Below are 13,101 nucleotides of genomic sequence, written 5' to 3'. Positions count from 1 at the left end.
CTCTACTTGCTTCAAAAACCTATAAAGCAAAAAGACAATTTTTTTCTCCCAGTACATAATGGCAGGACATGGACAGATAACTGGAATAAACACTCTTGGTCAGAAAGAGGAAGGACAGAAGTGACAGAAATGTCATTTGTCCACAGTCATTCTTAAATCCTGTCAGGTATGCATTGTTTGAGAGCCCATTGGTGCCAGGAATGTTCTTTGTTAGATTCTGATTCTGTTAGATCCAATTCTGCTTTCTGAAAGCAGGCTCCCTTTCCCATTGTTCTCTGTGGTCTTTGGCTGTGCTCAGTGTGTGATCTTTTCTATTATTCTCCTTGACCACACCTGCAATGGATGTTGTAAACTATGCTCTTCTGTGAGCTGTTCGGCTTTCTCCGTTCATTTCCTATTTCCAAAAGTTTGGGAGCCTAAGGATATTTTAAAGGATTTTAAGTGCAGACTCCTGGCTTATTTGGAAGAACAATTTTTAAGAACTTCACCAGTATTTTTGTTTGAATCCAGATAGTTCCAACTGCTAATAACCTCACAATTCTTTCTAGTCAGAATTCTGCTATATTTCCTTATTTTTTCTCCTCATAATATCTCGATTATCACTTTGAGACTGCTGTAGTTACAGAAATTAGAAGCCGTGGGAATTTCTGCATGGCTATCTCCTTAGGCAGATGTTTGTTTAAATACAACTTAATTCATTGGGAGTGTCTAACAATGGGGTGAACATTGCTGTGAAGCTCAGCTTTGATAGAACTTTGTCTCGAAAAGATCTGTTTTGTCTCTTACTGTTTGAAATCTAAAAGTTGCTGACTCTTCCAACTTTTCAGGTCCCAAATTTCGGGAATCTCTCATTTCCCTTATCTTCTTGTAAATCAGCCAACTTTCTGAATTTACCTCTCTCTCTTTTATAAATACCTTGGCAAAAAGCAATCACAGTTCACACATAGAATTAACAAACTTTGTCCCAATCTCTTTCTCTGGCTGTTCTAGGTACATGAGTTGACTCTTTACCTACTGGGGCTTTGAATTGTTTTGCCTTTCCAGCCTGCAATATCAGTTACCTATTGTCTTTGCCTGCCTTTTCCAATGCCGTATATTTTAGATTTTTGTTACAATAATACCCACCCACTTTTGGTACTGATTTCTGTGTTAGAATAGGCTAAACTTAATCCGTGATAACAGCCCTGCAAATCTCAGTAGCTTAAGCACATAAAGGTTTACTTCTTGCTCTCACAAAGTTGACTGTAGGTTGTTGGTGGGGAGTAGGCGCTCCTCCACATAGATACTCTGCAATTCAGGATGATTTAGGCTCTATCATCTAGGAAGTCATGGACTGCTCCGGCAGCGGAAGAAAGAGTTGAGAATTGTAAAAGAGCTTTCACTGTCAAAGAAATGACATCTGTTATTTTAGCTAAAATTTATTTTATTATCCAGTACTAATCAAATGGCACCACTAACTGCAAGAGAGCTGAGAATTTTAACCTCTTGTGTTCCCAGGAAAGAAAGAGAAAGTATACTAGCAAGCACAATGTCTATCACATATGAAAGACTTTCTTATAAAACTCCCCTCCTAGGTGGGCTCTAGGGCCAGAGTTTTGTCCTTCCAAACCTGAGATTGTTGCTCATGTGCAGTGTTGGCAAACACCTCAAGGGCATCAGCAGATTTAGTGTTTTGAAATTCTACTTAACCCTTTGGTTACAGGCTTTCATCCAAAAATTGGCTGGGAAATTCCCCCACTGGATTTTCAGCCCTTAAATCCGTTTAATGTGTTGGAATTTAAAAACTATGTATTTTATCTAGCATTTTCCATTGTTTCCATTGTGAATTTATTTGCATAACTATGGAAATATCATTTGGCTGTCACTCCAAGAGTTCCCACCTCTGGCCAATCTCATTACCGAGATTTCTCACTACAGTCTCTTGTCTCTACTTCTTCCACTTGTCTTTGACACATTCTTTGCTTCCACTTGTCTTTGACTGGATCTTGGCTGCTTATGAGAGTCCTTGCACACAATGTGATCTGGGGATTATAACTTCTGACTTTGCCAAAATTTTAGTTTGCTTTTAATTTTTCCACTTCCTTGGCTGCTTTTGAATGATTTCTGGGAAGACATGGGGAAAATGCTTATTTGTATAACTATGTTCATAATGGAAGAATAAACTTTAGATTCTATTTATGAAGAAAGGCTTATTCATTTGTTTCTCACGTAAATGAAATGAATTGCTTTGAAACCAAAGAACCTTGTAATACCAAGGCAATATGCCTTGCTCATGGGTTCACAGAAGTGTGCATTAAAACGGGCTGTAAGCTCACATAATATAACCTTTTGATGTTATTCTAGAACAGTTAACTCAAATTATTTAAACCAGCAATATTAAGACTGTAGGGAAGGAGCTTATACAGGTGATCAGGTGTTTGCTTTTTGTTTTGCAGGGAAGCAAACTGGTCTTCATGCCATTCGTGTAAGATATATAGTCAAGGTTTTCTTTGGACTATTGTAATTACCAGTCTATAGTACACTTGAAAAACTCTGTCTCTCTTTAGTCTTACTCTTCCACCTTCCAGAGTGTCTTTATTCAGTCAATATAAGTTGATTCTGGAGGTCAGGATCAAAGAAACCCCGAAAAGCATCCTAGGATTTGAAGATCACTGAGATCTGATTGTTGAAACATGGAGTAATGGAATGTCCTGATCCTGGTTTGACCGGGAAAGACCTGGTTTCCACCCCTCCCTGTGGACTTAGTACCTCATTTCCCTCTGAAAGTGTTCCAGGTGGGATCATCAATTACAGTGTCACTCTGTCTACTACATGTCCTTACATCTGTTTTCAAAGTCATTGTTTGGCAGTTAGTCAGACTGACAACATTTATTTAACATTTAAACTGTTTAGACACAGGCTCCCACTACTAGACTCCTTTTTGTTTCCTCCCAATATTCTCCATAGGGCCTCCTTTTTCTGAAGATTTTATGAAAGAAAATTCATAATAATGAAGGGTCTTATTTACATGCCACTCAATATATGTCGAGTGAAGAAAATGACTTCACTTATCTGCCTTTGTCAAGTCATTGTCTTTTGAGTGCAGTTTAGGCTTCAAATTCTGTGGTTTCAGGTTATAGATGCACAAATCACATATGGCATGAGACACACTGAAAACCAGAATCCCTCTTCATAAGTTTGAAATGTCATCATTTCTCCCAAGGACACAAGATTTCCTTTATGACTCTGCAGATATATCTAAAAGTCTTCATTTGTCAGTTTGATGAGTGTGCTACCAAATAACACTACCTTGGCACGTAAATCATTTTCCCATGAAATCTTTAAAGAGCATTGTCAAATGTTTCTTTGTAGCCTTTGATTCTGCTGGTTTTATGCTTTTAAGGTGTCAGGAAATATAGCTGACTCTCTGGGGTAATTTTCTTTTAAAGTTCTAGATAGCAGATGTTTATAAAACCTAATAGAAAAGGTCTTTCTCTTCTCTTGTGGGTTAGATTTAAATCAGAAAATACAATAACTGACAGAGTAGTTGTGAACTACATTAATAATTCTAAAATTTAAAATTAATATATTCTTCCATCTGGAGTCTTAACTAAACATTTTTAACATCTTTGAAATTCACAAAGAAAAGGTGTCTCTTGTCAAGTAACGAGACGCTAGAACAGCTAGTACTTTCATTGTTCTCAGGTCAGATATCGCTTAGATTCACACCCCTATTGCAATCAGAGTTATGCATATGTATGTTGAGAGCTTTCCCATTCAGCAAGCAGATTTATAATTCCTCTAGAGACAAGTTTTTGTTGCAAAGGACTAGCATCTCTATATGCATAATCACTCCTTTCTGTGTGCTTTTGCAGAGTGAGCCAGGATGCTCTTTATTTTTATGGACACATTTGAAAGCCTCTGCTTTCAACATTTATATTAAGGTGACAGTAGCACAATGTAAGAACATTCAATCAATCAATCATGTAAGATTTAATGAGCATTTATAATGTATTAGACTATGCTAGGTACTGAGATTATGAAAATGAACAAAGAATAGTCCCTGCCATTTAAAATACTCTTAGTGTAATGAGAAGGTAGATTCATTAATGAACAGTTATAGAGAAAAAATGTGAAAGGTGGAGCAGTGATAAAGGTTTTATTGCATACCCCACATAGACATGGGACCCCAGAAAGTGAGAGTAAGCTTCAGTGTAACTTGAATGTCATTTGGTTCACTAGAGTATGAGTTGGTTTCCTTTCCTGCATGGAGAATCCTATGGCCTAGCCGCACCCTGCCCTCTATTGGGAGCTGAGCCCCTCTGGCTTGGAGCAGCCTGAGGAGAACTGCGGGTCCTTGCCTGAGTGTTCTCCGACTTGAGTCTCTTCTACAACTCACAAGAGGAGTTGTATGTGTTTACTCAGGGGACGCTAACAGATCTGATTTGATGTGGAATCATGCAACTTTTGTGGTAGGAAACCCAAGCTCCCAAAGGACCCCAGAGGCAGACCCGGAAAGTTCTTTTGACCAGGCCTTACTTGGGACCACGTTAGGCCAGAGAAGATAGAAAGTTCAGGATCTAGAGGGCTCCAGTGATTGTAGGATTGGTGGTAGGAAGTTATGTACCCACTGGATATGTTGGGCATTTGTCCATAATAGGACCTGCTCGCGCTAGCTTTGACTTACTAGATTCCATTGACCTTAATCCCCTCTGAATCAGTTCTGGCATTTTTGACAACAGGGTCATGGTTCCAAGCTCCTTTTCATACAGTTGGCAACTCTGATCCTGTCCTGTCAGTTCTTTCTCCATTCCCAATTCTATTCATATTCATGCTATCTCTCCCACAACAAGGTAGAGAATGCAAGTTTCATCTCTTATTATTGAGGATATCTTACATAAAGATTACTCATGTAACGAAATAGCCATAGCACTCAGCTCTGGGCTTGACAGAGCAGGGTCCTAAGCAGAAGGAAGGCTGCTTGTCAAGGAAGATGTTGTCAGGGAGCCCTGTGGACCAGCAAGAATGTCAGCAGTATTTGCGTGCTTGGCATGGAAGACACAGCTCTTCCTTCAGTCAGCAGCATGGAGTATCTGTATTCAAGCAGCTTTGACCTTGAACTGACTGCTGACCAGCTGCTGTCAAATTCATGTCTGGACAAATTAATGTCTGGAGAAGCCAGTCAGTAGACTAGACCAGTGCTGGTCAACAATGACCTTATTACCAATCCAAGGTGATAATACAAACTGTAAAGACAATGTAGCAAGTTTTGTATATAGCTAACTGTATTTGGTTTAAAGGAATCTGAGATGGTTTTTATGTATCTTTAGTGTTAGGAGTCTTCCTATTAAAGGCAATAGATGGCTATTTTATTTTATTTTATTTTATTTTTATTGTATTAAAAAACTTTTTTTAAACATTTATTTATTTTTGAGAGACAGAGAGGGGCAGAGAGAGAGGAAGACACAGAATCCGAAGCAGGCTCCAGGCTCCAAGCTGTCAGCACAGAGCCTGATGCGGGCTCGAACTCACCGCGAAATCATGATCTGAGCCAAAATTGGATGCTTAACCGACTGAGCCACCCAGGCACCCCAATGGCTATTTTATTTTCTGTCAAAATAATGTTTCTGTCAAAACAAAAGTTGGCAATTTTATGTTGGTTCTACAGATTTTAGGGGATTGTTTTGTTATTTCTTCCATGAAACATTCAGGTTTTGGGAACCACTGATATAAGAGTCTGGTATACAACTGTTCCCTAGAGCTTTCTTAACTTTGACACTTTTGGCATTTTGAGCCAGGTAATTCCTTGTTGGACAGGGAGTTGTTCTGTGCAGGGTAGGATGTTTTACAGCATCATGGCCTCTAGCCACTCGACGCCAGTAACAACCCTCCACATCTGGACATAGCAACTAAAAATGCCTTCAGGCATTAGGTGGGTTGGGGTGGGTTGAGTGGGGCTGTGCTCAAAAAGTTTGAAAGGTACTACTCCAGAGACATTGTAAATTTTATTTTATTGTTATTTGTTTATTTTATTATTTTCTCTTAAAGAATTTCTGTTGCAATAAACAACAGGTTATGGTCACTTGTATGGTGACCATTAATAAATGCAGGTAGCAAGGAGAACAAAGCTATTAAAATACAGTAAAGTCTTCATTTGAGAGCACAGTTTGTTCCGGAAACATACTTGTAATCCAAAGCACTTGTATGTCAAAGCCAATTTCCCCATAAGAAATAATGGGAACTCAGATGATTCGTTCACAACCTAAAAATATGCATATAAAAATGATTATAATATTGTAATATAATACAACATAATAAAGAAAATACAAAATATAAAGACAAATAAACAAACTAACCTGAACTTGCTTTTGAAAACCTTTGTGGCCGGTGTGAGGGAGACAAGAGAGAGGAGGGTTGTTATGTAGGACGACTTTCACTGTCACTAATGGAATCACTGCTATCTGTTGGCTCAATGGAGTCTTTTTCTTTTCATGCAACTTTAACAAGGAACCTATCCAATGACACTTTTTTTTTTGCCTCCTTTTGAGGATTTCACGGAAATGTGACATAGTGTTGTTGTTAAACAGATTCATCATTCACACTGCTACAGCCTTGTTCGGGTGGTGATTTTCTACAAAACTTTGTAGTGTTTCCCATATTTTACACATCTTCCTGATCTCATTTGAAGTGAGGGATTTCTCCACCTTTTTCTCCTCTTCCTCTGCAGACGAGCTCACCTCCATAATCTCTTGCTATTGCTTGAGATCCAACAGTTTGATGCAATAGTCAGATGCCAGTTGTGGGCACCTTCCAATGTTCTGAAAAAATCACTGATTTCTGTCCAACACCACAGCCTGAGACCAAGCATCTGAGCATGGGAAATGATCACCGACAATTGTGCAGAGAGAGAGACAGCGAGAGAGAGAGAGAGAGAGAGAGAGAGAGAGAGAGAGAGAGAACCATTGGTTCGTTTGTGATTATGTGACATTCTACCTCATGTACTACTCATATTGAAAGACATTGCTCGTTTATCAAGTTAAAGTTTGTTAGAAATGTTTGCTCATCTTTTGGAACACTTGCAGAACAAGTTACTCACAATCCAGGATTTTAACGTGTGTGTGTGTGTGTGTATTCCTTTATTATCTATTATTATACCTTGATATGTGTCTCATAAAGATGCTGTAAGGCTTAGTTGGCATTAACAAAGTATTGAAAACTCTCAACTAAAGCATAGTGTAGAAAGACAAAGTATTATTACATATAATAATATTTTGCATTGACATGTCACTTTTCACTTAAGACTCTCAATCTATTGGTTCAGTTGTTTCCTCAGTGTATGATTCTCAGTTCATGTCAGCGAAACTGAGGCACAAGCCAATATTCACCTGACAAAATAATCAGGGAATTAATTAAGTCTCTCATTTCCTTTATAATACCCTAATCACTTTTACTGTATATATTTTATAGTATGGTATAATACCATACTATATATACTATAGTATATAGTGTATAGTGTATATAGGATATAGTATATATAGTATAGTATTATATATATTATATAATATATTTAGTATGTAGTAAATATATATTTTATATTTATATTCTATTCTATATACTTTATTATTTTTAAACACCCATATTTCTCTTCACTCGGCTGGCAGCCTCTGAGAAGTAGGGGCAGGTCTTCTTTAGTTGTCTATCTCTCATAACTTACGGGGGGCTGTCGGCACCACATTCACGGGCAGCTGGCAGACCCTAGGAAATGCCAGTTGCATTAGCGCAGTCCTCCCCAGAAACATTTTCATTATAGATTCGTGTTTTCAGTGCTGGACTTTTAGTACTGAGATTGCTGTTAAGTAAACGTATCTGCATCTTTTGTAATAATCTAGTTATAATACAACTTAAAATATTTGGTGGCATAATGAGGACCGCATTCTGATTTTCATGGACATTAACTATCTTTGCCTTCATGGGCTCCTTTCCTCCATTTAAAAAAAAAAGTTAAAAATGATAGTTTATGATTACATTGGTAGAAAGATGGCTACAATCTAAGATGGATTATATTCTTATTTTATGATTAAAAAATTATTAAAACACTCTTGTGGGACCCTAAAAGTACCGTGTACCCTGGGCACTGTGCCTGTGGTAACCAGTAAAGAAGTGAGCACTGAGGGTCACACAATGAAATGTTAACTATCTTTTTCCCCTTCATTCTCATGCTCCCTGGGAGATAGTCTGGTTTTATTGCCTCAGGGAAGAAAGACATAGAAAGCAATAAAAACACCAAGTTCTTGGCTTCTGGGTTCAAAAGCATGGGTTTTAAGATGGGTTTTAGGATGATGCCCTGGATTTGGAAGAGGAGATGAAGGGCCGGGGTGCCCCGTCCCTTGGGAGATGAAGAGTTCATGGACTGAAGATGGAGGGCACCAGAGAAGCCGAGAGCATGTGGGTTTGTCTGGGACCCCCAAATTGGAATTAAGACCTTATAGAAATCCCTGAGCAGGTGGGCCCTGTCACTGCCTAGCCCTCTATTCCCGGGTAATGATTTTGGAGGTGTTGAACTGTGGGGCTTCTGTGTGCCTCCCAAGCCCAGTGTGGTGGGACCATGAAACTTTGATGGGCCAGGCAAACAGCTTAGGGATGGCATTTGGCTTCCAGGAACCCTGGGTGGAGAGGGACACAAGAAGGTTCTTGGTGGCCTAGAAAATGGCATGCTTGTGGCAGAGTGCCAGTCTACACAGAGTCCATGTGGCAGGACCAGGAGGGCAGAGCAGAGATCTGTGTGGATCCATACTAGAAGACCACAGGAGAATGAGGAGGTTTCCACGGATGTCAGCAGGGAGAGATGATGACAACAGAAATGGATTCTTGGCATTGCAGCATCACACAAGCTCTTGAGAGTTGGAAGGGATCCATCATTGACCAAGATTAAGGTTTTTCCATCTTGGCAATATGAGCATTTGGAAAAGGAATTAAGTACAGTTATGGAAAAACTAAAGTTGCAATTCTTGTACACCAGAAATTTGGTGGATTAGTATTCACTATACATAGGTGTTTATGGTGCTTGACAGTAATAAAGGATCTTCTGCTTTTATTTTTTTCATTTTGCAAAAATCTCATGGGTATTACGTGTGTCCTCATTTTACACTGTGGAAATGAAAGCACAGAAACATTAAGTGACTTGCCCAGCGTCACGCAGCTAGGACCTGAGCAATGACTCAAACCCATGGCCCCATTCACTCTCTCACTCCTGGTTTTTGATGTTCAATATTCCCCCCTAAGGATTTAAGTGAGAGTTTCCTGTGAGGCTCTCTAAAAATGCTGATATGGTACCAAAATGCTTTTAGTGTTTTCCAATTTAATGCTCAGATGTTAGGAGGGCAGAGAGTTCACATGCCTGAGCTCTGCTGCTCTACCCTGGGCTCTCTCTCTGCTGTGTTCTATGCAGTTCTCTGCTCTCCTCTCAGAGGTGGGGAAGCAAGGGTATAGTTTGAATGCAGTGTAGGGGCCCAGTCCCAAAACAGTGGGATGAGGTGGGCCTAGGGTCTCCTGACTTGGATTCTCGGTGCCCCATCCAGGTGAGTGGATGCTGTTCTGCTTCCACAACCCTGTGCCCATTGTAGAATTTTCTTGTTTGTCTGTGTTTCTTGCTTGGCTGTGAGCAACTGAAGGCAAGGACTGCATTAGGGTTGTTTCCCATGGCATCCCCTCCTGGCATGTAGTAGGTACTTAAAATATTTCCTGAATGAATAGACAATTGAATGGATGGATGGGTGGATGGGTGGATGGATGGATGGATGGATGGATGGATGGGTGGATGGGTGGATGGATGGTTGGATGGATGGATGGATGAATTCTTGAGTACCTCAGTGTCCCTTACATAATCTTAGCCCTGTATTCCCTCAATAACAAGGCCTCTTCTGAGGGATGTTTGGGTTCAGCTTCCTTTATGTCACCTAAGAAAGCTTTGCAAAAATAGATACTTCTTCTGTAAGCCACTTCACTTCCTTTTTCCTTCCCAATTCCCCAATCCCTCCATTATTATTATTTCTATCCACCCTTGTAGTCAAGATGTTTGGAATATTTTTCCCTCTTCCATCTACATGTTTTTTCAGCTTATGTTTGTCAGCCTTCTTTAAACTCTCTTTAAATGCCAGAAGCACATGTTATGAATCCATATAACAGATACTTTGCTCTTTCTCATTTTGAAAAAAAGAAATTGATGGTAGAAAAAATTTCTAACGTGACAAATTGCCTTTTTAAGTTATTACTATGTCTTATTTTTGAATTTACTTTTGGTAAATAATCTACATTATTGAATAAGTTTCAGTTCATTGGAGTCACTGAGTAATTGCTGTGTTGGATAAGTATTGTGCTTGTGATATTATTAGTTTTATCATATGTGCTAAGTTGTTTTTAGAAAATAGCCTCAGCATTACTTGAAAAGAGGTGGAAAATACTTTATATATCCCACATCCAGTGAATTTGTAATTAAAGCAATGTCATAAAGATGGTAAATTTGCATTGGATCATTAAAAAATTGTTTTAAAGCAGTACATGATAAATAAGATTTATCTCTTAACAGATTCTAATTTATTTTCTCAGGCACCATGACAGAGAAGCCTATCCCAAAGATTATGATATAGAAGGTCCCGAGGAAATAAAAAAACTGTGTAATTCAACATATTGGCGACTTGGAACCAATGAACCCCCAGTAAGTAATTGCTACTGATTTCTTCTATTTAAAAAAAATTTTTTTAATGTTTATTTATTTATTTTGAGAGAGAGAGAGCACGAGCAGGGGAGAAGCAGAGACAGAGGGAGAGAGAATCCCAAGTAGTCTTTGTGCTGCCAGCACAGAACCCAATGTGGGGCTCCAACTCACAAACTGTGAGATCATGACCTGAGTCTAAGAGTCCGACGCTTAACCAACTGAGCCACCCAGGTGCCCCTGATTTCCTCTAAGTGGAATCTTCTTCCAGGTGAAACATGGAAAAGTAAAGGTGCAAGCACTTTGTGCCACCCTCCTGAGCTATGTTGGTTACTTAGGCAGGTGACTTAGTCACCGTGTGCTTCAGTGACCTTACCTGTAAATGTGCACAGTTCATAAAGTTATTATTGGGAAAATTCAATGAGATAAAGCAAATAAAGTGCTTACCTCAGTACCTAGCATATAGTGAGCACTCAAGAAATTATTAGTGCTCTTATGATGCTGTTGCTGTAGCCACAGCATTTTGTTCAATGTCTCCTTTAACCTTCACAATAACCCTGTGCAGTAGGTATTATTGTTTCTATTTTACGGATGGGGAGAAACTCCTAGAAGTTAAGTGACTTACTCAAAGTCAAACAGCTGGGAGTGGCAGAGTGAGAGTTTGAATCCAGTTCTTTGATTTCAAGTCTTTTGTATTTGTCTTAAGGTGGTGGAGTTGTGAGTTATTAAAACATGCTGGTATTATTCTCCTAACGTTTGTATGATCCAATTCCTAAAGGAATATTCACTGCACAAGTACTTCCTATTTGAATTGCCATGAGTGGCTTACTCCTTGGCTATTTTGGTGCCTGCCCAATCAGTGTAAGGCAGGAGCTCACCTCTCCAGAGACTCCCAAATTGTGTCCTACCATGTTAAGAGCTTTAGGACTGCCTAAAGACTCAATTCAGCCTTATAGGATGGCTTTGGGGCCTGAAGAGCTGGTAATTTGACTAGGACACATGTGAATGTGTTCAGAAGACTGGGTTTGCATCACATTCTGCCCCCAAAGTCAGGGCTAGCTTGAAATAAGGCAAGCCCAGTAAGATGAGTAATTCCATATTGGAAATGGAGCTAGAAGATTCTCAGTTCTCCAGGGTTATGGGAACGAATTAGCCTATCAGGGCCCATGCTTGTTACCTTCCTGCCTTTTATACTTGCAATGGACAGAGAATGATAAGGACAGCCTGAAAAATGGGGACTTACTACAAAGATGCAGGTATCTGGCTATGGAATCAAGGACAGTCACAGGAACAAAGACAGGTCTAAAGCAAGACATCCTACCCCTCCCCTTTCACACACACACACACACACACACACACACACACACACTGTCTCATTGGCATCCTTATTTTGTTTTGCTGCTCATTGCCTTCTTGCCCCTATAGCTCCAATCTCAAGGACATTCTGATAGTTTCCTCAGTTCCCACGTTGCCCTTCTACCTTGCACCAAGCCGCCTTTTGGTCACTAGCCAGTACATGGAGGGGTTCCCAAGTCTGATGCTCAACTCTGTCAATAGCCACTCTGCCCTGTTCCACCAGAGCCAGCTTTGCCTTGCTTTCTTGAGCACGGGGCTACATGGTCAGGACAAGAGCAAGTTGGGCAAAGCAGGCATTACCTGACATCTTTGCATTTAGCATCTTTGACTCTTTTTTTTTTTTTTGAGAGGGTGGGGTGGGGCATGAGCAGAGGAGGGGCAGAGAAAGAGAGGGAGACACAGAATCCGAAGCAGGCTCCAGGCTCTGAGCTGTCAGCACAGAGCCCAACACAGGGCTCGAACTCGCGAACTGCAAGATCGTGACCTGAGCCGAAGTCGGACGCTTAACCGACTGAGTCACCTAGACGCCCCTAGCATCTTTGACTCTTAAAAACCATTTATTTTTGATTTCTCAATGAAAATGTTCTTGGCCTCTGGGTTGTGGGAGGATGTGAGATGAGGTGAACTATGAGATGTAGGAACCTCAAACATTCATTTTGTTCCATCTACACATCATAGCAATCAAGACTCAGGTTTAATAGAGGATGTATAAATTAGATAATATTTTATTTTGTTCATGGTCATTGAAACTGTGTGCTTCTTCTTCCAGGTTTATAGGTATATTGATAGGAATGAAAATAGATCAATGGGTCAACTATTTCTGATGCTATTCTCATATCTTAATAGTAAGTTACATTTTTGTGTATTTTTGTGTATAAAGCACTGGTTCATCCATCTTGTTTCTTGCTCTTCTCAACAAAGTTATAAAGTTGACAAGAAAGATATTATTATTCCAGTTCTAAAGCTAGACTCACTGATATTCAGTGATTCCCCCCAAGGTCCCAGGTGTAAAAAGGAGAGGGATACAGGCACAGAACCTTCATATTTTCATATGT

General features: G+C 39.7%; 1 protein-coding gene across 10 annotated transcripts in view; it reads left to right on the top strand.

Moving 5' to 3' along the window:
* Positions 1–13,101, top strand: part of MAMDC2 (MAM domain containing 2) — a 401,951-nt gene that overhangs the window by 63,605 nt on the left and 325,245 nt on the right. For 9 of the 10 annotated variants that reach the window (XM_027041065.2, XM_053205285.1, XM_053205283.1 and 6 more), the window contains one exon: positions 10,585–10,693. Coding sequence is in view for 7 of the 10 variants with exons in the window: in XM_053205283.1 (XP_053061258.1) it covers positions 10,585–10,693 (109 nt within the window). In the remaining 3 variants the exon portion in view is untranslated. Of the gene's footprint in view, positions 1–10,584; positions 10,694–12,815; positions 12,892–13,101 lie in introns of all 10 variants that reach the window. The other variant, XM_027041067.2, reaches the window with a different exon arrangement.

Source organism: Acinonyx jubatus, chromosome D4 (genome assembly GCF_027475565.1).
Source record: "Acinonyx jubatus isolate Ajub_Pintada_27869175 chromosome D4, VMU_Ajub_asm_v1.0, whole genome shotgun sequence".
NCBI lineage: Eukaryota > Metazoa > Chordata > Mammalia > Carnivora > Felidae > Acinonyx > Acinonyx jubatus.
Note: the sequence above shows the minus strand (reverse complement) of the source record. Positions and strands in the feature narration are given on the sequence as shown.